At 41.6% G+C, this 27,235-nt stretch overlaps 1 protein-coding gene across 2 annotated transcripts in view; it reads left to right on the top strand.

Annotated features, from left to right (window-relative positions):
• Window positions 1-27,235, top strand: part of SCAPER (S-phase cyclin A associated protein in the ER) — a 326,131-nt gene that overhangs the window by 191,500 nt on the left and 107,396 nt on the right. For both annotated transcript variants that reach the window (XM_060174708.1, XM_007525770.2), the window contains one exon: window positions 18,278-18,393. In XM_060174708.1, coding sequence (XP_060030691.1) covers window positions 18,278-18,393 — 116 coding nt within the window. The remainder of the gene's footprint in view (window positions 1-18,277; window positions 18,394-27,235) is intronic.

The following is a 27,235-nucleotide window of genomic DNA, read 5'->3' as shown; positions in this document are numbered from 1 at the left end:
AGTTAGCTAATCCAGCTTTCTAAAATGAAATATTTCCTGTCTGTCATTGAACAAACTTTGCTTGGTGCCTTCCCCAAGTGCATTCTATACTTGATCTGACAAGAATGCAGAGGTAGGAGAGTTAAGGCTTTTCAGTCTAGTACTTGAGCACAGATAATGTAGAAAATAGTGAGGGCCTCAGTGAAATAGTTATATGTGTAGAGAGTTTTGACTTCAGTTGAGGGGATTAAGAAAGGCTTTTTGGAGGAAGCAGTATATGACATGGGTCTAAAAAGATTGAGGGAAATATCATTTGAATATTCCAAGTTGGGAAGGTGGTAGTCTTAGTAGAGAGAATTATGATTAAGCCTTGCTAGCGTACTTGCTTTTTGCTAAACACTGAGAGGGATAGGCCCAAGAATGATGCCATGCATTTGAGAAACATACAGGAATATACAGTGTGATATGTAGGGCAAACCAGGAGATTGACACAAGAACTTATCATGGGGGCCAGGCAGTGGCACACCAGGTTAAGCACTCACATTATAGTCTGCAAGGACTCAGGTCTAAGCCCTTGGTCCCCACCTGCAGGGGGATAGCTTCACAAGTGGTGAAGCAGGTCTGCAGGTATCTCTCTGTCTCTCTCCCACTCTGTCTCTCCCCAATCTCTCTCTGTCTCTATCCAATAATAAAATTTTTTTTAAAAAAGAAATTACAATGATGGGCATAGAAGTGCTGGGACCAGGAGATGGTGCACCTGATTAAGTGCTCCCATTACAGTGCACAAGGACCTGGGTTCAAGCCCCAGAGGGTCGCAACTGCAGGGGGAAAGCCTCACAAGTGGTGAAGTAGTGCTGCAGGTGTCTCTCTGTCTCTTTCCCTCTCTACTTCCCCCTCCCTTCTCAATTTCCCTGTTTGTCCAATAATAAATAAATAAATAATTTTTTTTAAAAGTGCTTAGGAGATGGAAGGCTGTCTGAATCCTTTAAGTATGCAGTGGATTGCTATGTGAAAGTGATTTCTGGGGACCAGGTGGTGGTGTACACTGCTAAGTGCATATATCTACATGTGCAAGGACCTGGGTTTGAGCCCCTGCTCCCTACCTGCAAGGGAAATGCTTCACCATTAGTGAAGCAGGTCTGCAGGTGTCCTCTCTCCCTCTCCACCTCCCCTCTCAATTTCTCTCTGTCCTGTCAAATAAAAATAGAAAAAAGAGGGGGCTAGGCGGTAGCATAGCAGGTTAAACGTGGGATCGCAAAGCACGAGGCGCAAAGCGCAAGGACCGGCATAAGGATCCCGGTTCCCCACCTGCAGATGGGTCGCTTCACAAGTGGTGAAGCAGGTCTGCAGGTGTCTATATTTTTCTCTCCCTCTCTATCTTCCCCTCTTCTCTCCATTTCTCTCTGTCCTATCCAACAACAATGACATCAATAACAATAATAATAACCACAATAGCGATAAAACAACAAGGGCAACAAAAGAGAAAAAATAGCCTCCAGGAGCAGTGGGTTTCTGGTCCAGGCACCGAGCCTCAGCAATAACCTTGGAGGCAAAAAAAAATAAATAAATAGAAAAAAGAAAAGAGAGGAAAGAAGGAGGGAGCAGCCAGGCTGCTGGGAGCACAGGATTCATGGTGCTGGCAGCAAGCCCCAGCAGTAACCCTGGTAGCAATCATCATCATCATCATCATCATCATCATCATCATCATCATCATCATCATCATCATCATCATCCATGCTATGTACTTAAAATAAATAGACCTTTAAAAAGTATTTCAGCTTGGGGGCTGGGTGGTGGCACACCTGTTTGAGCGCACATGTTACAGTGCGCAAGGACACAGGTTCGAGTCCCCAGTCCCCACCTGTAGGGGGAAAGCTTTGCTAGTGGCGAGGCAGGGCTGCAGGTATCTCTCTGTCTCCCTCCTCTATCTCCCCCTCCCCTTTCAATTTCTGGCTGTCTCTGTCCAATAAACAAATAAAGGTAATAAAAAATTTTTTTAATCTAAAAGAAATATTTCAGCTTGATTTTTCTTTGGGTTTGTTTGATTTTTGACAGAGACGTTGAAAGGACAGGGGAGACAGAGGGAGAGAGAAAGATAGATGCCTGCAGACCTGCTTCCCCACTCATGCAGTCCCACCCTGGTTCGAACCCTGGTCCATGAGCATGGTAACTTGTGCACTCAGCTGGGTGTGCTGCCTCCTGGCCCCGTTTTTCTCTTTCTCTCAGGATATCTCAGGATTGTTTCATCTGCCTTGATGTTAGAGCTGGGGCCCAGTAAGTGGTGCTTCCCCTTGCTGTGTTCCTGGATCTCTGTTGTGGTATCTGTCCTGTCTCATGAGATGTTTTTGCTGCCTGAGACATCTCTTCACTTGCTCATCCTTTTGTTCACTTACCCTCCCCTTAGGTATTTGCATTCCTGTTCTTTGCAGTGGTAAGTCAGCCTTTACTCTGAAGGGTTAGTTTGCTCACAGAGCAAATGAGGAAGCCCTGTGGGGAGACAGAGAAATCAGAGAGATAGTGAATGTTCCCATCTGGCTGTGCTGGGTGGGAGAGACTCCAGTGGTGACTTGTAACTTGGGACTCTAACCCAGAAGTGCGTATAACCAAGTCTTCATGGACTAAGAGGAGATTGGAGAGAAGTTTTTGTTGCACTTTGCTTTGTGCTGTATTTCCTTAAAAAGCTCCAAGTGAATAGATTAAAACTCCACTTTGAATTGTGCATTCATAAAAATTTCTCTTTGAATGGCCTTTATCATCTTGAAATTAGCTTATTATACCTGTTTAATGTCTGTGGGAGCCCATGTCTTAAATTTTTCAAGAGGTCACATCCATGTTGTTGGCACTGCATGAAAGGCTTTGAATTTTGTCTTGTTTTGTTTTTAAAGCATAGGTGTATACATTAAACTGGTCTGCTTTTACTCAGTCCTTTCCCTTCCACTTCTGCAATGACGGCCCAGTTCTCTCCAAACCCCTGTGAACAGACTGCATCAGTTTGTCTATCTGCTCAACTTGAGGTATGATCTACTTTGTCTTTGAAAAGAGACATAACAATATGTAAAGACTCTACATTTAAATAGAGCATAGACCGAGTTTAGTTTCCTCTTGGTGGTTATTATTAAGAAGGCTCAGGGTGAACATGTCCTTGAATTATGAAAAAAAATCTCACTCCATAGTTATAAAGCTCACCCCCAATGAAGAACTATTCTAGGAGCTGGGTGCAGCTCAACCAGGACATGTTCACCCTGAGCCTTCTTAATAACCACCAAGAGGAAACTAAACTCGGTCTATGCTCTATTTAAATTGATAAAGGCCTGGGATCAATCCCCTGGTTGGTCTCCCCAACACCTGTAGAGGAAAAGCTTCATACATAAAGAAGCAGTGGTACAAGTGTCTCTCTCTTTCCCTCTTTCTCTCCCTTTCCCCCTCAGCTTTTCTTTGTCTCTATCTAAAATAAATTTAAAAAAAAATTTTTTTTTAATTATCCTACCGGGGCCTGGGCAGTGACACAGTGGGTTAAGTGCACATGGCGCAAAGCGCAAGGACTGGCTCAAGGATCCCGGTTCAAGTCCCCAGCTCCCCACCTGCAGTGTGGGAGGGTCACTTCATGAGTGGTGAAGCAGGTCTGCAGGTGTTTGTCTTTCTCTCCTCCTCTATCTTCCCCTCCTCTCTCAATTTCTGTCTGTCCTATCAACAATAACAGCAACAATAACAACAGTAATAACAACAACAATAAAACAAGAGCAACAAAAGGGGAAAAAATGGCCTTCAGGAGCTGTGGGTTTGTAGTGCAGACACTGAGTCCCAGCGATAACCCAGGAGGCAAAAAGCAAACAAACAAAAACGGAGGACTACCCTACCGTGCACTCACAATAACAGTAGTGGGGAATTTTTAAATCTTTATTTATAAACAATAGAGAATTTTATCCTAGAGTCATATAAAAGAGATTGTTGACTCTCTGTTTTCAAGTTGAAATACTGTAAAGATAGTCTTATCAGCCTTTTTCTCCCCTCAGAACCGTTATTCATCAGCCATTGAGTGCTCACCCAGTACAGTGCTCTGGCTGGGCACTAAGTATATGGTGGTGCAACAGACATGGTCCCTGACTTCAGGAACAAAGAGCAATAGTCAGAGGAGTGTCCCCTCTGGAAAGAAATAGTATAAACACAAGCCCAGAGGCATGAAGGAACACTAGGCCTAGAGGCCGTATGGGTGAGAGAGAAGCAGCCACATGTAGGGAAGGAGGCCTTTAGGGAGGGATCAAATTCTGAGGAATTGTGCTAAGGCGTATTCCACAGGCAGAGGAAGGGGCGTTCAGGTGCTCTAAATGCAGAGATGTGGGAATATTAACTCTTTAGCATGTCACACTTAACACCTGCATAGCTGTACAGAGCAAAAGTGCTCAAAATCGAGCCCCCCAGTCAGCACCACTGTCACTAGAATATGTGAGATAAATGTCAAGAATAAGTTGTAGCATGTTGGCAGAGGAGTTTTATCTGTTGACGTCTAGTATTGTAAAATGCAGTCTCCTACTTAGTACGTCTTTTTCTTCCCCCCTTTTTTTTCAATATTTCATTTGTATTGTACTTTTTCTGAATGTTGGTCTACAGTGAGGTAAAACTCTTTTACCTTTTATTTTTATTAGTGATTTGATAAAGATTTATAGGATTACAGGGGATAGTTCCACATTACAGTTACCACTAAAGTTCTGTGCCCCACCTTCCCAACCACCATAGATCTGACAGTCTTTTTTTTTAATATTTATTTATTCCCTTTTGTCGCCCTTGTTGTTTTATTGTTGTAGTTATTATTGCTGTTGTTACTGATGTCACCGTTGTTGGACAGGACAGAGAGAAATGGAGAGAGGTGGGGAAGACAGAGAGAGGGAAAGAGAAAGATAGACACCTGCAGACCTGCTTCACCGCTTGTGAAGTGACTCCCCTGCAGGTGGGGAGCCGGGGGCTCGAACCGCCATCCTTATACCGGTCCTTGAGCTTTGCGCCATGTGTGCTTAACCTTTTTTTTTTTTTTTTCTTTTTTGCCTCCACAATTATCACTGGGGCTGGGGACCTGCACTACAAATCCACTGCTTCTAGAGGCCATCTTTCTTCCACTGTTGTTGCTGTTGCTACTGCTGCTTTTGTTGTATAGGACAGAGAGGACTTGAGAGAGGAGGGGAAGACAGAGAGGGGAAGAGAAAGATAGACACCTGCAGACCTGCTTCACCGCTTACAAAGCAACCACCCTGCAGATGGGGACATGGGGACTCGAACCAGGATCCTTGCACAGGTCCTTGAACTTTGCACTATGTGCACTTAATCCAGTGCACCACCACCGCCCAGCCTCCTGACGAAGTCCTAGAGGCAGGTGTTGTTGTGTGTTTGTTTCATTATATGTGTGTACATATGTTTTATACATTATAGACAAACATATATGTATATGTATTTCAAGTTCATGTGTTTCATTATGAATGAAACTATGTATTAGTTGTCTTTTACTTCTTTTTTATTTTTTTCCCTCTATTGGGAAATTAATGTTTTATATTCAACAGTAAATACAATAGTTTGTACATGCATGACATTTTTCATTTTTCCACATAACAATACAACCCCCACTAGGTCCTCTGTCATCCTTTTCCAGAACCTGTACTCTCCCCCCCTCACCCATCCCAGGGTTTTTTTACTTTGGTGCAATACACCACCTCCAGTCCAAGTTTTGCTTAGTGTTTTCTCTTCTGATCTTGTTTTACAACTTCTGCCTGTGGTGAGATCATCCCACATTCTTCCTTCTGTTTCTGACTTATTTCACTTAACATGATTTCCTCAAGCTCCATCCAAGATAGGCTGAAAACGGTGAAGTCACCATTTATAATAGCTGAGTAGTATTCCATTGTTTGTATATACCACAACTTGCTCAGCCACTCATCTGTTTTTGGACACCTGGGTTGCTTCCAGGTTTTGGCTATTACAGATTGTGCTGCCAAGAACATATGTGTACACAGATCTTTTTGGATGGATGTGTTGGGTTCCTTAGGATATATCCCCAGGAGAGGAATTGCAGGATCATAGGGTAGGTCCATTTCTAGCCTTCTGAGAGTTCTCCAGACTGTTCTCCACAGAGTTTGGACCAATTGACAGTGCCACCAGCAGTGCAGGAGGGTTCCTTTGACCCCACACCCTCTCCAGCATTTGCTGCTGTTACCTTTTCTGATGTATGACAGTCTCACAGGAGTGAAGTGATATCTCATTGTTGTCTTGATTTGCATTTCTCTGACAATCAGAGACTTGGAGCATTTTTTCATGTGTTTCTTGACCTTTTGGATCTCTTCTGTGGTGAATAGTCTGTCCAAGTCCTCCCCCCATTTTTGTATGGGGTTACTTGTCTTGTTGTTGAGTCTGGCAAGCTATTTATATATGTTGGTTATTAAACTCTTATCTGATGTATGGCATGTAAAGATCTTCTCCCATTCTGTGAGGGGTCTCTTGGTTTGGGTAGTGGTTTCTTTTGCTGTGAAGAAGCTTTTTAATTTGATGTAGTCCCATAGGTTTATACTTGCCTTAGTCTTCTTTGTAATTGGATTCATTTCATTAAAAATGTCTTTAAAATTTATGCGGAAAAGAATTCTGCCAATATTTTCCTCTAAGTATTTTATAGTTTGTGGTCTAACATCCAAGTCCTTGATCCACTTGGAATTTACTTTTGTATTTGGTGAGATACAGTGATTCAGTTTCATTCTTCTGCATGTTTCAACCCATTGTTTCCAACACCATTTGTTGAAGAGACTCTGCTTTCCCCATTTAATAGTCTGGGCACCTTTGTCAAAGATAAAATGTCCATAGGTGTGGGGCCTCACTTCTGGGCTCTCAATTCTATTCCACTGGTCAGTGTGTCTATTCATGTTCCAGTACCAAGCAGTTTTGATGACAATGGCCCTATAATACAGTTTGAGATCTGGGAGTGTGATGCCTCCAGTTCTGTTCTTTTTTCTCAAGATTGTTTTGGCAATTCTAGGTCTTTTCTGGTTCCAGATAAACATTTGTAGCATTTTTTCTATTCTCCTAAAAAAATGTGCTTGGGATCTTGATGGGGATAGCATTAAATTTGTAGATGGCTCTGGGTAATATATTCATTTTGATGATGTTAATTCTTCCAACCCATGAACATGGAATATCTTTCCACTCTTTGTGTCTTTTTCAATTTCTTTGAGTAGTGACTCATAATTTTCAGTATACAAGTCTTTCACTTCTTTGGTTAGGTTTAACTCCTAGATATTTTATTGTTTTTGTTTTATATTTATAGAAAAAGGAACTGATTTCTGGATTTCAATTTCTTCTAACTTAGTGTTTGCATAGAGGAATGCCACTGACTTTTGAATGTTAATTTTGTAGCCTGACACCTTATTGTATTGCCTGATGATTTCCAAAAGCTTCTTGCTGGATTCCTTAGGTTTTTCCATGTATACTATCATGTCATCTGCAAATAAGGAGAGTTTGACTTCTTCTCTTCCAGTCTGTATGCCTTTAATTCCTTGCTCCTGCCTGATTGCTATGGCAAGAACTTCCAACACTATGTTGAATAGTAATGGTGATAGTGGGCAGCCCTGTCTAGTACCTGATCTGAGGGGAAATGCTTCCAGTTTTTCACCATTGAGTATGATGTTGGCTGTAGGTTTGCTATATATAGACTCCACTATCTTCAGGAATTTCCCATCTATTCCCATTTTTTGTAGTGTTTTGATCATAAAGGGATGTTGTATTTTGTCAAAGGCTTTCTCTGCATCTATTGATATGACCATGTGGTTTTTGGTCTTGCTTCTGTTGATGTGGTGGATCACATTGATTGATTTACATATATTAAACCAAACTTGCATGCCTGGGATAAACCCCAGTTGGTCATGATGAACAATCTTTTTGATATATTGCTGTATCCGGTTGGCTAGAATTTTGTTCAATATTTTCGCATCTATGTTCATCAGAGATATTGGTCTGTAGTTTTCTTTTTTAGTTGTGTCCCTGTCTGCTTTTGTTATCAGGGTGATGTGGGCTTCATAGAAGCTGGCAGGGAGTATTCCAGTGTCTTCAATCTTCTGGAAGACTTTTAAAAGTAGAGATATTAGTTCTTCTTTGAAGGTTTTGTAGAATTCATTTGTAAAACCATCTGGTCCAGGACTTTTATTTTTGGGGAGATTTTTGATAACTGTTTCAATTTGATTAGCTGTGATGGGCCTGTTCATGTTATCCACTTCCTCTTGACTTAGTTTTGGAAGTTGGTAGGTATCTAGGAAATCGTCCATTTCTTTCAGGTTCTCTAGCTTGGTGGCATATAGTTGTTCATAGAAGCCTCGCATGATATGTTGAATTTCTGCAGTGTCTGTTGTGATATCTCCTCTTTCATTTACTATCCAATTTATTTGGGTCTTCTCCCTTTTTTGTTTTGTGAGTCTGGCTAAAGGTTTGTCGATTTTGTTTACTCTTTCGAAGAACCAACATTTACTTTCGTTGATCTTTTGTATGGTTTTCTTATTCTCAATGTTATTTATTTCTGCCCTAACTTTAGTGATTTCTGTCCTTCTGGTTGCTTTAGGGTTCCTTTGTTCTTCTTCTTCTAGGTCTTTAAGATGTGCAATCAGGCTGTTTATTTGTGCTTTTTCTTGTTTCCTAATGTGTGCTTGTATAGCTATGAACTTCCCTCTTAGGACTGCTTTAGCTATGTCCCAAATATTTTGACAGCTTGTGTCATCATTTTCATTGAACTCTTGAAACATTCCGATTTCTTCCTTGATTTCCTCTTTGACCCAGAAGTTGTTAAGAAGTGTACTGTTGAGCTTCCACATTTTGGGACTGTTACTAATCTTTTGTTGATTGTTAAGTGTTAGTTTAATTCCACTGTGGTCTGAGAAGTTGCTTGGGATGATTTCAATGCTCTTGAATTGGCTGATGCTGTCTTTTGTGGCCTATGGTCTATCCTTGAAAATGACCCATGTGAATTTGAGTAAAATGTGTATTCCAGTTTCTTGGGATGAATGACTCTGAAAATGTCCAATAGTTCTAGTTTATCTATCTCTTCATTTAGCTCCCTTATGTCTTTATTGATTTTCTGCCTGGATGATCTGTCAAGTTGAGAGAGTGGGGTGTTGAAGTCCCCTACTATGATTGTGTTACTGTTAATATATTGCTGTAGCTCTTTCAGTAGAAGTTTGATGTATTTAGATGGCTTCTCATTGGGTGCATAGATGTTAATAATTGTTAAGTCCTCTTGATTGACTGATCCTCTGAGCATTAAGTAGTGTCCATTCCTATCTTTTTTAATCTTATCTATTTTAAAGTCTATCGTGTCAGATATGAGAATAGCTGTTCCTGCCCTTTTTTGTGGGCCATTGGCTTGTATGATAGTTTTCCATCCTTTCACTTTAAGCCTGTGTTTGTCTTGTTGAGTTAGGTGGGTTTCCTGTAGACAGCATATTGTTGGGTTGTGTTTTCTGATCCATCTTCCTACTCTGTGTCTTTTAATAGGTGAATTCAGGCCATTGACATTTATTGATATCAAAGATTGAAGATATTTTAACGCCATTCTTGTAGAGTTTTAGAGTGTTTTGATATATGTCCTATTTGTGGTGGTCTGGTTGTTTATAGGAGACCTTTCAGAACTTCTTTCAGGGCAGGCTTGGTGATGGTTGATTCCTTCAACTGTTGCTTGTCTGAGAAGGTTTTGATGTCTCCATCTAGTCTGAATGACAGTCTAGCAGGATATAGTATTCTTGGCTGAAAGCCTTTCTCATTGAGCACTCGATAGATATCTTGCCATTTTCTTCTGGCCTTTAGTGTTTGTATGTAGTGTTTGTATGCTAATCTTATGGGTTTTCCTTTGTAGGTGACTCTTTGTTTTTCTCTTGCAGCCTTGAGGATCCTTTCTTTATCCTCATTCCTTTCCATTCTAAGTGTTGTTTTCGACGGGCTATGTTGTTTTCTCTGGGCTGGCTTCACGGGCGGGTAACAGATGACCAGGGACTCATGGCTGGGTTGTACGCAGTATCTCTTTATTCATGCAGGACGCAGCCCAATCTAAGCCGAGCTAAGCTAAACTCAAGGTACTGTAAAACTCACAATGCTGTCTTTATATATACTTGTCAAGTAAGGTGGAAACAGGATGTGACATAGAGAGGGTGGAGAGAAAAGTGACTGGTGAAAATCAGAGTGTGACAAAGAGGGGATCAGGGTGTGACAAGGAGGGGGCGGAGCAGGTGAGAATCCTATCACTGAACCACCAATGCCCTGGAGGGAGGGTGGTACTTGTTAACAGTGGTTATGTAAATAGAATGAAGTGGTTATGTAAATAGAATAGTGTTAAGCTGGGCGGGATTTAAACCAAATTAAACAGAAGGGGTCTCATGCATACCAACACTAAGTATGATATGTCTTGGTGTCTTTAGGTCTGGGTTAATTCTGTTTGGGACCCTCTGGGCTTCTTGAATCTTTATGTCTTTGATGTTGTCTAGACTAGAGAAGTTTTCAGCTATTATGGCCTGGAAAATGCTTTCTTCCTCTCCTTCTCTTTCTTCCTCTGGTATGCCAATAATGCATATATTGTTTCTTTTGAAGTCATCCCATAGGACTCCGTTATTGTTTTCAGCATCTCTTAATCTCTTTTTGAGATCTCTTACTTCTTTTTTAGTTGTCTCTAATTCATCCTCAATCTTGCTAATTCTGTCTTCAGCCTCATAGATTCTATTCTCTCTGCCCTCTACTGTTTTCTGGAGTTCATCTGTTTTGTTGCCCTGCTCTGATACTGTTTTAGCTTGTTCAGCTAGTTGCATTCTTAGCTCAGCGATTTCAGCTTTCAGCTAATAACCATGAGATAATTAGTATTTTCTTCCATATTCTCATTTGTTGTTCCTGAATTTCTGATTATAATTTTTTCAAATTCTTTACTCACTCCTGTTATTATTTCTTTAGCTAATGTTTGGATGTTGAACTCGTTATTTTGTGCTTCACCCTCTGGAGGACTTTTAGCTGGACTCTTGTCCTGGTTCGATTCTCCAATATTTTTTCTTGTTGTTTTAACCATTTTATATATTATGTTATGAGTTCCCTTTATCAGTACTTTTCAAATTATTGATCACTATTGCCTGGATTGACTTGTGACTTCTTCTTCTTCTAGCATTTGCCCCTCTTCCATAGCCAGTCAACAGCGTCAGGTTGAGCCTGATGTAAAGTTTCGAGACCTCCTTTGAATCTGGAGAGGTGGCAGTCATTGACTATGTGGGTCATAGTCTGTCTGTAGCTGCAGGGGCAGTTCGGGTCGTCTCTGGCTCCCCAGCGATGGAACATAGCGGCGCACCGGCCATGGCCTGTTCGATAGCGATGGAGGAGGGCCCAATCATAACGTGCCAGGTCAAAGCCAGGTTGACGCTTGCAGGGGTCTGTGATGAGGTGTTTGTTCTTTACCTCAGCTGACTGCCAACTCTGTTTCCAAGAGTATGGAACAGAGAAGTTCAGTGTAGGCGTAGGAGACCAGATTGGATGATGAGAAGTCAAGCGTTGAACAGGGTGGGCAAAGATATCCGCGTATATTGGCAGGTCCGGTCGATCGTAGACGTGGGAAGTGAACTTAGATGATGCCGCATCCCAACGAATATCTGGCGGGGCGATGTTGCTAAGAACTGGCAGCCATGGAACCGGGGTGGAACGGATGGTTCCAGAAATTATCCTCATGGAGGAATATAATTTGGAATCAACCAAGTGGACATGGGGGCTATGGAACCATACTGGGGCACAGTATTCTGCAGTGGAATAGCATAATGCCAGAGATGATGATCGTAGTGCGGAAGCGCTCGCGCCCCATGAGGAGCTGGCCAGTCTTGCAATGATGTGATTCCTCACGCCCACCTTTGCTGCAGTTTTTATGAGATGTTTGTGAAATGACAGGGTGCGATCGAGAGTAACGCCAAGATAGACTGGCTGGGCTTCATGCCGGATTCTCGTATCATCAAGCTGCACATTAAGCTCAAGTGAGGCCGAGGAGGCATGGTGTAGATGGAAAACAGAGGATACCGTTTTTTGCAGTGCTAGGGATTAGTCACCATTTTTTACAGTAATCAGATATCAGAGACATGTCTTTCGTGAGTGTTTCCTCGAGGATGTCGAACTTGGATGCCTGAGTTGCACAGCAGATGTCATCGGTGTAGATGAACTTCCTTGAAGAAGTTTCTGGGAGGTCATTGATGTAAATATTAAATAGCATAGGAGCCAGAACAGAGCCCTGGGGGAGGCCACTTGAGACAAGTCTCCATCTGCTAGACTTGTCACCCAGATTCACCCGGAATCTTCTGTTTTGGAGAAGAAACGATATAGTGTTGGCCACCCATGGAGGCAGGCATCTTGAGATCTTGACTAGGAGACCATGGTGCCAGATCGTGTCATAGGCTGCTGTGAGATAACAAAGACAGCACCCATCTTTAAATTCTTCTGGAATCCATTTTCAATGTAAGTTGAGAGGGCCAGGACTTGTTCTCAGGTAGATCTTCCTGGGCGGAAACCAGCTTGGGCGGGTGATAGGAATTTCTCTGTAAGAGGAGAAATACGTGACAGAAGCAGCCTCTCAAGGAGTTTGTAACCCACGGAGAGGAGAGAAATTGGTCTATAGCTGGCGGCCAGTGTTGGGTCTTTCTTTGGTTTCAAAACTGCTATTATCTTCGCACGACGCCAAATTTTGGGCATAGATTTGGATTCCAAGATGTGGGACAGGAATGTAGTGAGCCACTTCTTTGCCGCAGGGCCCAAGTTAAGAATGAGTTCTGGGGTGATGTTATCATAGCCAGCAGCCATTCCCGGTTTAACCCTCTTCAAAGTGTCTTCCAGTTCAGACAGTGTAAAGGGAGAGAGTTTTGGAGATGGACAAGATAAACGGAAGTGGGATGACCACTCATGGGAAATTTCTCTTTTCCAGACTGGGTCGATCTTAGCACGTCCAACTTGAGTTAGGTGACTGGCCACTGAGTTTGGAGATACGGGAGGATGGGAGACGGGAGAGGGTTGGCTACCGGCACCCAGACTATGAAGAAGCTTCCAGGCCTTCCTACTTGAGTGGGTGAAGTTCAGACTTTCCGTGAGTTGTTGCCAGCGGGCTTGGCGTGCTGCATCCAGGGAGGCAATGAGATGGTCGGCCATATCTGGGTCGCCAGACTCATGATACTGCTTTAGTAGTTGCTCTCATTCAGCATCAAGACAAGGCGTATAGTTAGCACGTCTCCCACGAGGAATAGATTGGGAAGCTGCTTTGAAGATGGCTTGGCGGAAGCGCCTGTAGGAATCTTCAGAGGGGATAGAGTTAATTGGAATTGCAGGAATAGATTTGTTGGTAAGATCACTGAACAGATGCCAGTTTGCTTTCTGAAAGTTCCATCTTAGTTTCTCCGAGCACAGAATCAGTGGGAGCTGGAGACCAATGTGGATGATAGCTGGGCGGTGATGACTGTGCGGGAATATCTTGAGAACTTGTCTCGTAGCGGGAAAGGCTTGGCCATTGACTGTGCTAATCCAGCACAGGTTGGGTGACGAGTCTTTATTCCATCTAGCACTGTGAAAAGAGCCTGCCTGTTTGGGATCGTATAATAGGGAGAGGTCATTCGCTGAAGCCCAGTCGGCTAAGATAGAGCCCTCAGCACGAGTGGAGGAATATCCCCAGTCTTGGTGATGACTATTAAAGTCTCCAACGTAAATGGCTGGGTGATTCGGGCTAGGCAGGACCTCATTATCCCATGAGGCACTGGGAGGCTTATATACGTTGACAAGCTGAATAGTTCCAATAGTAATGGAGTCGTAGAAGGTTGAAGAGGCCGTATGGTAAACGTCCGCAAGACACGATTTGGCGTAGATGGCTCGGCCGTGTTTACGATGGAGATTATAGCATATTAAATCGAATCCACTGATGGTGAATCGAGCAGCTTCATCGACTGCTATATGTGTTTCTTGTAGGCAGATAACATCTGCCTGATGCTGTATCGCCAATTGACCAATAAGAACGCGTTTGGCAAAGGACAGCCCCTCTGTTTTAAGTTGAAGGACTCGAAGAGCAGGACCAACAGCTTGAAAGCTATCAGGAGCTGCTTGTTGCTGGCTTTGAAAGTGACTGGGATCCATGTGGATTCAGTCGGCTAGGAAGGATCGTCAGTTTCCCCAATGAATGGGTACTCACGGGATGCACCACGGGAAGGTCGATCCAATGCACCCCACTTGAGCTGAAGTGGTGAGAGTAGGCATGACTAGAAAAGGTAAGAGGTGAGAGCTAGATTAAAAGTGGGACAATTAGAGCCTGATTTAGTGTGAGAATTGACAAGGAAGAGTCTAGGAGAACAAATGCTCTTCTAAGAATCTGCTGAAAATTAGACTGTGTCCTATGCATTTCTGTGAACTTTTCCATTAATATCTGAGAGATATCCTATTTGCTAATGTGGTTATACACTTTCAATGTTATTAACCATTTTATCTATAGCCCTCATTTTGTCTTGACTCTAGGTCCATCCCAAGACTTCAGTTGCTCCCTGATAACCTAGGCCTAGTTCTTGTAAAAGTTGTTTGTGGAATAACCACTGTAAAATTACAGAAAAAGTATTAGTACATACTATATGGTCTCAGTTTTACAAAATCTATTATAGACAAAACTAACTTATGGTATGATAAATGAATCAGTGCTTGTGTCAGGGAGGGAAAGGACTGACTAAAAGGGATATGAAGAAACATTCTAGGAAGATGAAAATATTAGGTTTCTGGTAAGCCTTTATGAAGTCTGACTGAACAGTCTAAAGATCTGAGCCTTTCACTCATATGTAAAATATGCCTCAGTTAAAAAAAAAATAGCCAATAGGGAGTTGGGCGGTAGATAGCACAGCAGGCTAAGCATAGGTGGTGTAAAGCTTAAGGACCGGTATAAGGAAATCGGTTCGAGCCCCCGGCTCCCTACCTGCTGGAGTGGTGAAGCAGGTCTTCAGATGTCTGTCTTTTTCTTCTCCTCTCTTCATTTCTCTCAGTCCTATCCAACAGCAATGATATCAGAAACAACAACAATAATATCTACAACAACAAGACAACAAGGGCAACAAAAGGGTATAAATAAATATTAAAAAATGATAAATTTTTTAAAAAGAAACTTAAAAAAAATAGCCAATAACCTGAAGTGGTTTTTGCTTGTTGATTACTAGGAAAAGACAGTTAAAACCCCAGTAGAATGCTAGCATACAACCTTAAAATGTGCTAGTATAAAAATTACTGTTTGCTAATAATATTGATATTCTAGCACAAGAAGAAAGACTGATGACAGTATTATATTTGTTTGTTTTTTTATATAATATGTGGGAGTAAATATAGAGCCTCAGACATGTGCTGTAATAGTAAATTGCTCCTCTCACCCTGTTTTGTTTTTTTTACTGAATATTTATTTATTTAAATGTTTTAAAATTATCCTTCTTTATTTATTGGATAGAGATAGCAAGAAATTAAGAGAGAAGGGGATGATGACAGGGAGGAAGAGAGAGAAACAGACACCTGCAACACTGCTTCACCACTTGCAAAGCTTTCCCCTCACCGGTGGGGGCCAGGGGCTTGAACCCAGGTCCTTGCATACAATAACATGTAGACTCAACCAGAGGCACCGCCACCGAGGCCCCCGTTACTATATATTTAGAAGATGAGCAAGAAAGTTAAGTGAGGAAACACAGAGGAGACAGAGCTAGAAGCAAGGGAGAGACACCAAAGCACCACTCCAACATTCATGCAGCTTTGGTGCTATCCACGGTGCTACCACATAGTCCCTAGAATCAAACCCCGCGCCTCAGATCTGGTAAAGTGTGTGCTTTACCTCTGGAATCACCACTTAGTCCTTTGCCAAACATAATGTTTTTATATAAGTTACTGAAAACTTGGGGTTTTAATTTTTCTGATTATTTTATTGCAAGGAAACTTTTATTAACAATAGAACAAATTATTTTTAATACGAGAAGTGACTTATTAGTCTGTATCTTATTGTGCTCCAAGAATGAGTAATTAGGTATGATATTACACTTCTTCTTCTTCTAGCGTTTGCCCTTCTTCCGTAGCCAGTCAACAGTGTCAGGTTGAGCCTGATGTAAAGTTTCGAGACCTCCTTTGAATCTGGAGAGGTGGCAGTCGTTGACTATGTGGGTCATAGTCTGTCTGTAGCCGCAGGGGCAGTTCGGGTCATCTCTGGCTCCCCAGCGATGGAACATAGCGGCGTACCGGCCATGGCCTGTTCGATAGCGATTGAGGAGGGCCCAATCATAACGTGCTAGGTCAAAGCCGGGTTGACGCTTGCAGGGGTCTGTGATGAGGTGTTTGTTCTTGACCTCAGCTGACTGCCAACTCTGTTTCCAAGAGTCTGGAACAGAGAAGTTCAGTGTAGTCGTAGGGGACCAGATATTACACTAACAACTGCAGACATACACAGTAACCAGTACACATCAAACAGGCAAAGCCTCATGTTTGAACACCAGGAGAAGCAAGAAAACATGTTTGACAAAGCTCATATCTCTACCCCCAGTCCTCTCCCCTGCCTCAAAAAAAGATGCCTCGGGTGGTCCGGGAGGTGGCACAGTGGCTAGGGCACTAGACTCTCAAGCATGAGGTCCTGAGTTCGATCCCTGGCAGCACATGTACCAGAATAATGTTTGGTTCTCTCTCTCTCACTCTTTCTCTCCTATCTTTCTCATTAATAAATAAAACCTTTAAAAAAAAAAAAGATGCCTCAATAATTCAAAAGAGGCGCCAAGACTTTCTGAACTGTGAAAATAGGTCAGAAGAAATGAAGGGTATGGGGTAGAGGAAGGGTGTGTATTTGTTTGTTTGGACTGCTGTGAGAAAGTACCACAGACTGAATGGTTTAAACAGCATGCCTTAGTTTCCACAGTTCTGGAGGCTTAAAGTTCAAGATACCTTAAGGTGTCAGCAATTTTAGTTTTTCTTAAGGCCTCTTTGTGTCCATTCACCCCTAATAATGCCTCTTCTTCTTCCTCTTTCTATGAGGACACCAGTCATATAGTATCAGGATCCCACATGAACATACTCATCTTTTTAACTTTACTAGTTATTTAATAATGTTTTGCAAGATCATAAAGTTACTGGGGTATAGTTCCATACCATACCCACCACACAGTTCTGTGCCCTCTCTCCCCCCTTACCCCAGCATTTGCCCTCCTCCTCCTCAAGAATGCCCATCAGTTTCCATAAAGTCTTAGCTGGCTACTCCCCCCCAAGCTCATCTGTTTCAGTTTTTTATCTTGTACATATGAGCAAAGCCATCATGTAGCTAGCTATCTTTCATGGAAATGCAGTTCATATGGTAACAGATATAAACAATGATACTCTTGAGATACTAAGTATTATAAGAAAAGTAGCAGCAATCTCAAGTATAAGAAGAAAATAAAGCAGAAAAAAAGTCTGTGCAAAGTGGATGAAATACAATATACAGTACTGCAGAATCAGTGCTTAACTCATGTAAGAAGAAACACGGAGGATAGAAAGCTGTGCAGTAAAGGAACCGACACCTGCAGACCTGTTTCACCAGTCATGAGGCATCTCTCCTGCACGTGGGGAGAGGGGACTCAAATATGGATCCCTGTACTTGGTAATATGTGCACTTAACCAGGCGTGCCACTGCCCAACCCCCCCCCCCACACACACACACACACACTAAATTTACGTCATCAACCTGTGTTTACCACTCTTAACCTATAGTTCTTTGCCAGGCTAGTGTGAGGGTGTTTCTTCCTGGGCATGTGCTCTCTCTGGGTTGGAGAGAACTCAACCAGAGCCAACCTGGGCTGCTGCTTACTCAGTGATGTGGGAGAGAGACCAGGCACTCGTGGCGGAGCGGGAACACAATGCGTCTTTATTGATCAGAGACCACACTTTTATATATTTAGAACCAGAAATGGCAAGTCAGAAAAGGAAATAGCTAGGAAAGGGGGTGGAGAAAAGGAAAGAGCAGGAAGGTAGAAAGCTTCTGTAGCAACAGTTGCTAGGGTTTTAACTGGCAGGATTAATGTACCCTGCAGGCAGGGCAGTCTCGAGGTAAAAAGAAGATAGATCAGACAAAACAATAATTATGTAAATAGGGCATAGTGTCAGCAATGGAGGATGGAGCAGGGGGGATGCCCGACAGTTCCTAAGCATTCAGTAAATGTTTGTAGACTAATTGAAACAACAAATGTTTCACACTATGTCTTAATGTTTCATTTGGCTATAATTTTGTGTCTAGATCCAGTTAATTTCTGTTTGTATTTCTGTCTAGAATGTGGGAGATCAGATTGCATTTCAAGTTGCTGGTGGATTAACAGCCCTTGAACACATTCTCCAAGTAGTGGGCCCAGCTACAAATGTGAACACAGTTTCACGGATTCCTCCTAAGTAAGTATCTTTTTTTTTTTTAAATCTGTCTTTCACATTTCATTTGTGAATAATTTCTGCCCAATGATTTCCATATGGGAACCATAGGAAAAATTTATGTGTATTCTGGCTTAAACAGCAAAAAAAAAAAAAAAAAGAGAGAGAGAGAGAAAAACCAACTAATATTCCCCCACTAGGGAGAAAGGCAGAGGTTCTCAATGTCACTTACAAAACTCGAATTGAGCCTAAAAGTCTTATAAAGGAAATCTCTTTGGTCACCAACCTTCTCTAATCCTAAACCAAGAACTGATGAACTCCTGGCCAGTTCTAACTGCCTATAGAGATGAATAGAATTAACAGAAAGCTAAGTATGTATTTTAAAAAAAAAAAAAAGGTAAGTACATTAACAAGGCCTCAGCTGTGAAATTTGAAGAAGTCCCTAAATATAGGAAGAACATTCTGAGCCCAGAACTGCCACAGTCTAGAGTCCTAGCCAAATAATTGGGAAATGAACTGCACTTTGGTCTTTACCTGAACATTTCTCTGTTATGAGCACGCTGCACAGTGTTTAGACCCAAGAGTTACTTTCCTTTTCTCTTAGGTCACCCTTTATTCCCTGGCCACCTGAAAGGTAGTGGCAGACAGCATTACGGCATTCAGAAGTATTGTCCTCTTGAGTTGTATTATTCAGTTTCTAGGTATTTTGTAGACTCTCATTTAAAACATAAATGAGAGGTCTTGATAAAAGCTCACTTTATCACTTGAGAAATTCTAAAAGATTTAGTCAACCCAACAAAAGTAAGTGATTCATGGGATTCAACAGAAAGAAAAACTTAAAAGTATATCATCTTTCACCACCATCACCACCACCACCCCCCCCCCCCCCGAGACATTTTGGTAAAAAAATAAATAACACCAGCTTTGGAGTCAGACAAACTTGGAGACTAATTTGCCTTTACAAGTTATCTACTGAAAGAATTTGTACAAGTGTTTCAGTCTCACTGCATCTGTTTTGTCATTTGGTTCAACAGGAGTGATAATATGCAGCTATAATAAAATAAGTAATAGCATATGGTGAAATTTCTTTATAAACTTTAAAATGTTAAGACAATAGATTTTAAAATAGCAGTCTTCCCCAATTTAAGTCAATCTTACCTACTTGACTCAAGTCATTGCTAAGTATAAACTTTTTGATAATGAAATTACTTTGTGTTCCTTTACTCAACAAAGTAGACACTGATCAAAGAAAAATCTAGGTGTCTTTAAAGTAGGAATATCTTCCTTTGAAACAGGAAGCTACACATCAGATAGTGATAGCATGCAGAGGTATCCTAGCCCAGAAGAGTGGCACTCATCAAAATGACTTTAATGAAAATATGCTGCTTGGCATGTGGTTTCATTCAACAGGTATTAATTGGCAGGGAGGGAGGAAAGAATGAAATACACAATAAATATTTGTGTAAGAAAGGAAATGTCATCTGATTTTTTTTTTGGGGGGGGGAGGGACAGAACTTGTGTAACTGTTAACTCTTACCACCCATCAGAAATGCACATGCAGCCTTTGCTGCTTTTTCTGTTTGTTTACTGATCAGCTTCAATATCCGTAACTTGGAATTCTCCCAACTGGGAACCTGTTAAAACTACTTTTGTCCCCGTGGCAAGGAGCAAGTTCCGGTGTAGGGAAGAAAAAAGGTTTCCATGGTTTCTAAAAAGATGCAAGCAAGAATTAACATGCCCATTTTAAAAGAGAGCTCTGGAAGCCCCGTGCTCCTCTGGTGGCCACCAGCTGGCCCCAGAGTCAGGGCTGAGAGTGTCTTTGCTCATCTTAAGACAGCAGGTTCACTCTTAGTTAGACATTACTCACTGAGTGAGGTCAGCAAGATCTCAAGTCTCTGGGCATCAAGCACTAACTCTCAGATGCTCCTGTCCTTTCCTTCTTGTTGCTTTCTCAACTAGCCATGCTTCTCAGGGCTGAAAGAGTAAAGCTGTAAGCTGGCTATACTCCTTCCTCAAAAAACAGCAAGAGAAATTCCACAACTAGTTTAGACTTAGGGTTAGACTCAGAGCCCACCCATGGGCATGAGTCAGTTACTGAATTCAAATAGTTACTAAATTCAAAAATTCCTTCCCTAGTCCTCTGTACAGGGCCCCTGGGTGCATGCAGTTCTAGCTGTTAACCTGCCCAGATCCTCTCCTTCTGTCCCTGATGGCTCCTACCTCAGCTCAGGCTATTTTCTGCCTCTGGTGGCATGCCATGGCTCTTACCTAGAGCAGCAAGGTTTAATATGTTTTGGTCTTTTTTTTTTTTTCTTTTTTCTTTCTCAGTGACAGGTAGCTGAGGCTTTGTGAAGACATTTCAACTCCTTTCTGGTAACAGTTACCATTTTCATCACTTAGGACTGCAAACCTAGTGTTTCATTGCCCCTGCAGCTGACATCTTGAGTGGGCAACTCAGCTTCTCGCTCTCCTCACCACCCTGCTCATGTTCCTTCTCACCCTCACAGGACATCAGTGGAATTGCTAAGTAACTTCCTATGAGTGATTTATGCTCTCCTACCATATTTTTATTAGTAATTTAGTAATGATTGGCAAGATTGTGGGATAAGAGGGGTACAGCTTCATACAATTCCTACCACCAGAGTTCCATATCCCATCCTCTCCATTAGAAGATTCCCTATTTTTTATCCCTCTGGGAGTATGGACCAAAGATCTTCATGGGGGGGCAGAAGGTGGGAAGTCTGGCTTCTGTAATATCCTCTCTGCTGGGCATGGGCATTGACAGGTTGATTCATACCCCCAGCCTGTTTCTTTTCTTCCTTTCTTTTGTTTAAAATATTTTTTATTCCCTTTTGTTGCCCTTGTTGTTTTTCATTGTTGTAATTATTATAGTTGTTGTTATTGATGTCTGTCGTCATTGTTAGGACAGAGAGAAATGGAGAGAGGAGGGGAAGACAGAGAGGGGGAGAGAAAGACAGACACCTGTAGACCTGCTTCACCGCTTGTGAAGCAACTCCCCTGTAGATGGGGAGCTGGGGGCTCGAACCGGGATCCTTATTGCCCATCCTTGTGCTTTGCGCCACCTGGGCTTAACCCGCTGCGCTACTGCCTGACTTCCCCTCCCCCAGCCCGTTTCTATCTTTCCCTAGTGGGGCATAGCTCTGGGGAGGTGGGGTTCTAGCATATTTTTTTAACATGAAATTGAAAAAGTCCACCTGCTTGTTTTTGGATCCTTTCTGAATCTTCAGTGGATTGTTTGGTTGTTATCAGAAGCAGGCAAAGTCCATTAAAAACTGCTTGAAGGGGCCAGGTGGTGGCACACCTGATAGAGCATAGATACTACAATGTACAAGGAGGACCCAGGTTCAAGTCTCCAATCCCCACCTGAAGGGAGAAGCTTTAGGAGTGGTGAAGCCGTGCTGAAAGCTCTCTTTTCTTCATTTCTCTTCGTCTCTATGCTTAATTCTATTCAAATTTTCCTTGAGAGATCTTCGTATGTGGGACCCCATAACCAACCTTCTTCATAAATGTGCCCCAATAAATCATCTTCAGTGCCAGGAAAGCTCACTCTTTAAACAAGACACTTTTCATTTTGTGTTGTATCTCCTTGGGGGATGACTCATGTCATCTGCTTCCTAACTTTAACTGCAGAATACAAGCACAGAAGAATGAATGGCATAGTCTGTCCGTTTCTTTGATTCAGGTTTATCACAGTTGCTTAGCATACTTTTCTTTTAACATTTTGAAAAATATCCTGGAGGATATTTTTTCCTTTTTGTTCCCCTTGTTGTTTATTGTTGTTATTATTATTGTTATTATTGCTACCATTATTGTTGACTAGGACAGAGAGAAATGGAGAGGGGAGGGGAAGACAGAGGGAGAGAAAGATAGACACCTGCAGACCTGCTTCACCGCTTGCGCAGCGACCCCCCCCTCTGCAGGTGAGAAGCCAGGGGCTCGAACTAGAATCCTACTGCCCGGCCTCCTATAGTATTCTTCATTCCTGATAGGTACTTACGTCAACATAGGGTTAACTCTCCATATTAGTCTCAGTACTACTGGAAAGCCCTGATTCTTCTCTGTTATCCTTACTTATCTTCCCTAAGTGTGTCCCTCTTTGACAGATTTTTATGTAAAAGCAGTCTCCTCAAAGCAGATAGCATGAAATAGTGGAACATATACAAGCTCTAGAGCCAGAATGTATCTGAAATCTCTGCTTTTCACATATTCGTTAAATGGCCTGGAGCCAAATTACTTGTTATAACGGAGTCTCAGTTAAATAGTAACACTGCCATATAGGGTAATGCTTCTTAGCTGGTGTGAGGATTAGCAGTGTGTGTGTTTACTAAGTGTCCTGCATAAAGCGAGTATCTAGTTAATGATGGTGGTTTTAGTTATAGTCATCATTGTATTTGACTCTACACTACTTAAACACTGAGTTTTAAAACACTAAGTCTGTCAGTTGGGCTTCTAAGAATACATCATCTTTATTCCTTTTTTTTCTTTTTTGCAATACTTTATTTTTTAACTTTAAGTTCAAACCTCATCCTGGTAAAATGCTAGCCCAGGATGTCAAGGTCAACTTTTGGGTCTAGATTGGGCCTTTAATTTGATTTCTTTTTCTTTACCTTTGTGCCAGTCATAAAGTGATCTACAGAATATATGTTTATTCATATTCTTTATTTTAATTTTATTAGTGATTGAATAATGGTTTATGAGTGTATGTCTTCATCTAAATCACTATAAAAATACCAAATTAGAGAAGAGTCCTATAAAAACTCTATAAATGCACTGTTTTGTCTAGTCCTCCTCTTGTTGTACTGCTGTCTCTCCAAATCATAATTCCTCAGAAACTACAGTTACTATATTACTTGTAAATTGTGTGGCATCTGGATACATCAACAATTTCCTTTCCTGGTGGATGCAAATTAGTGAAAGAGCACAGTGCATCAGATACTGGACTCTGGATTTAAAATGGGGTCATATCTCAGCCAAATACAGCCATTCTGATTCTGACCACCACTCTGACAGATTTTAGGCAATGCTTTTTTTTTTCCTCTTTCTTTATTCTGTCTTTATTTTTCTGTGGGTCTGTAAATATGCCCTCTATCTGCAACTGACATTTATTCAAAAGATGAATGCTGAAAATATATTCCTGGTCGCGATTCTTATCACAATTCTGGAATCAGAACACACTGGTTTGTATAAGACTGCCCTTTAGTGAAGACCAAAAAAAAAGGCCCTACCCACTGCTCTATTGTTTATAAAGTGTACCTGTCTATCTAGATAAAACAAGTTGATAAGCTGCTTTTTTTTGTGTTTGTGTAGCTCCTTTGAAGTATATACACTTATCTGTCTGAAGTCAAGTAAAACAGTAGTCACCTAAATCATAAAAATAAGTAAATTTAGAGGAGATGGCACTGTTCTTATGAGAAAGTCATTTATAATAAGAAACCCTGAGTTTATTCTCCAAAGTAAAATTAAATAGAACTTGTGACTATACAGTTCATCCACCTGGTGGTTTTCACATTTACTTGATCCTCTGAGTTGCTGAGGAGACAGAACTTAGCATATACTGGGTGTATCTGCTGGACCAGGTGCTTTGCATGGACAGCTTTCCTTACTCTTCACAGTTTTCAGTAGCTTTGTATGGAGCCCACTGCCAGAGTGAGGGCTGAGAGCAGTGACGCTTGGGACATGACTGCAGCCTGAGAAGGCCCGGTGTTTATGTTATTTACAAATGGCAGACAGAATGTTCAGATGACTCTCTCATAACTGCTGAGATTTTACACCTAGAGTCTTGACCGCATCCCTGGATCTTGTGATATAGGGTCGAAATTGATGCAGCTCATATGACGGTACAGAGGAGATACCGTAAAAGTAAACAGAGATACCATATTCCGTTGTATTCCAGGAGCTAGTAAGTGATCTGGGGCTTCCCATCCTAATATCCAGGAAAACCTTTTTCCTAGGTATCGCCTTCTTGGGATCAGTTGTCTGCATGTATGGACATAAGAATGTAATTGGTGGGAGTCGGGCAGTAGCACAGCGGGTTAAGCGCAGGTGATGCAAAGCGCAAGGACCAGTGTTAGAATCCCGGTTCAAGCCCCCGGCTCCTTACCTGCAGGGGAGTAGCTTCACAAGCAGTGAAGCAGATCTGCAGGTGTCTGTTTTTCTCTCCCCATCTCTGTCTTCCCCTCCTCTCTCCATTTCTCTCTGTCCTATCCAACAGCGAGGACATCAAGAACAACAATAACTACAACAATAAAACAAGGGCAACAAAAAGGCAAATATATAAATATTTTTTTAAATTTTTTAAATTAAAAAAGCATGTAATTGGTTTCTAAGAATGTTATAAAAGTACCTTGTCTTTAGAGGACTTACAGCTATGGAAAATGAGATGTATTAAACTCTGGATTTAATCATTAGCTGTAACCTGCTCTGTTACCTCTGTGAAACAGCCAATTGATGGTACACACAAAACGCTGCATTAATGGAATCTCTTTTGAATGAGGAGATAGTGCATCAGATAGTGCATCTGATCCATAGTATACAGGCCATGCCTGCAAGAGGTCAGGCTCTATCCTCAGCACCACCAATAGCTAGAGTTAAGGGATGGTCTAGGTTGGTAAGTAGAGAGGTAGGCAGACAGACAGACAGGCTAGATGGATAATATTCTGTTTCACATCTAGTATATGTGAGCTTCATTTTCAAAATAATTGGTCTTCTGTGCTCTGTAGGTTGCTTCTCAGCCTGTTCTCTTGACTTCTCGGTTCTCTCTGGGGCTTATCTGCTGTTAAATGTTTTTGCCTTCATGTTGCAGCCCTATCTATACTCTAATTAATCCAGTTTTCACCACGAGTTTCCTTCCCCCCATTACCCTCTCACCTCCTTCATGGTTTATCATACTCACTTCATATTCACCTCAGCCCCATTCCCATTTGGGTCCTTTTTTCCCCTGAGTGTTTGAAGACTTCATGCTCTAGACATTATGCCCATGCCTCTTCTATGCAGGTATATTTTGTTTTGTATGATTCTTCCCTCTATAGCCATCACTGATTAAACCAGGAGTGGAAAATTGACTTGAGAGTAACCCATCCAAAGACCAGCCAGTCCAAATAGTGAAACTGAGCCAGTTTCTCTCTCAGGGATTTGCAGCTGGAAAATTGTGAAGCTCCAACTCATATTTTCTTATGTGCTTGAATTTGAAAAAGTCATGTAGAGTAACTTCTGGGATGGCCATTACAGGGCTGTGTTCAGTCTAAGTTTAGTAGGACTAAATAAAGGCATTTGATAGAAAGGGAAGAGACCAAAACTGCTTCGTGAGCTAGAAAGGGGTTGGAAATGAGAGTGGACCTAGTCCACAGAGCTGACATTGTTCCTGGCCTCTTGAGACCTGGTAGTTCATTTTCTCCTGGATTCCTGTGAAAGTCCCCAGTAGCCTTACAATAAATGACTGTGGTTACTTTGAAATATTTTGAATGAGTTCCAATTTCTTCCAACCAGAAGAGCCTGCTACTTTTGAGTATAAATATTAGAAATTTGTTGAAGCCTAGATTGGATTGAAAATATTTGGCTGTGTTATAGAGGCTTCCTTGTGACCTATTCATTTATTTTTCTGAATTCTTTCATGTCAAGAAAATATAAATAAATGCCTATAGCTTAAAGTAAAAGTGAAGAAAGTTGTACGGGTTCTCTAGGGTACAGTTCTTGACAAATATGAAGATATTTCTATAAACTGGAACTGACTCAACTTGTTTCTACTGAACGTAGTTAAGAGAATCTACAGGATTGAAGATAAAATTACACAGGAAATTAGATACATTAAAATTATATTCCTGGTTGCTATTCCTATCACAATTCTGGAATCAGAGCATACTGGTTTATATAAGACTGCCCTTTAGCGACCCAGGGTCATTATGGGGAGTAGAAGGTGGAAGATCTGGCTTCTGTAATTGCTTCCCCACTGAACATGGGTGTTAGCAGATCAGTCCATACTTCCGGCCTGTCTCTCTTTCCCTAGTGGGGAAACGGGGCTCCAGGACACATCGGTGGGGTTGTCTACCCAGGAAAGTCTGGTTGGCATCATGGTAGTGTCTGGAACCTGGTGGCTGAAAAAGAGTTAAGATATAAAGCAGAATAAATTGTTTACTAATCATGAACCTAAAGACAAGAATATCGCAGATGAAGATTTGGGGTCTCCGGTTTGGAAATAGCTAGTAGGTCTATTTTAGGTATATTCCAAGAGGCCCATGACTTTACTAGTTTTTGCCTGAGCCTGACATCTGATATGCAGGTGGACCCAAGTTAATGACTGGGGAGATGATGTCAAGGCCGAGAAAAGGGCTAGAAAGCTGGATCAGGGAAGAGAGTAGCTATCAAATATGGGAAAAGTGTGTAAGTATTGTTGACTGTAAACCCCATCGATTTGATCTGGGGCCCATATTCAGCATAGGAGCCTATGTAATCTCTACCTCCCTGTAGGTCTGAGCTTGCATTCTGTGGTCATGAGTAGGAATGTTCCAAGTTGCACTAATTTCAGGACCCATCTTCCTCAGGTGGTGGATAGAATATGTTATCCAACCTCCCTTCGGAGGATGGAACATTCTCTACCATTGTTGATCCACATTGAGGGCAAGGTCCTACGGGGGTCCACAATAAAAGCCAAATGATATGCCTTTATAATTAGATTTATCAATGAAGTCTCAACTATAGAAGAAAGATACATTGTTCTACCAAAATAACACTGGTAGAGCTGAATTCATATTTTGTATTAAAATGAATATTTTTAAACTTGTATTCTTAGTCTAGTCATCACCTTTCCATGTAGAAAGCTCTCAAGTTATATTTATTGGTTTTATAGTGC

Source organism: Erinaceus europaeus, chromosome 16 (genome assembly GCF_950295315.1).
Source record: "Erinaceus europaeus chromosome 16, mEriEur2.1, whole genome shotgun sequence".
Lineage (NCBI taxonomy): Eukaryota > Metazoa > Chordata > Mammalia > Eulipotyphla > Erinaceidae > Erinaceus > Erinaceus europaeus.
This window is presented reverse-complemented; position numbering and strand designations above follow the sequence as displayed.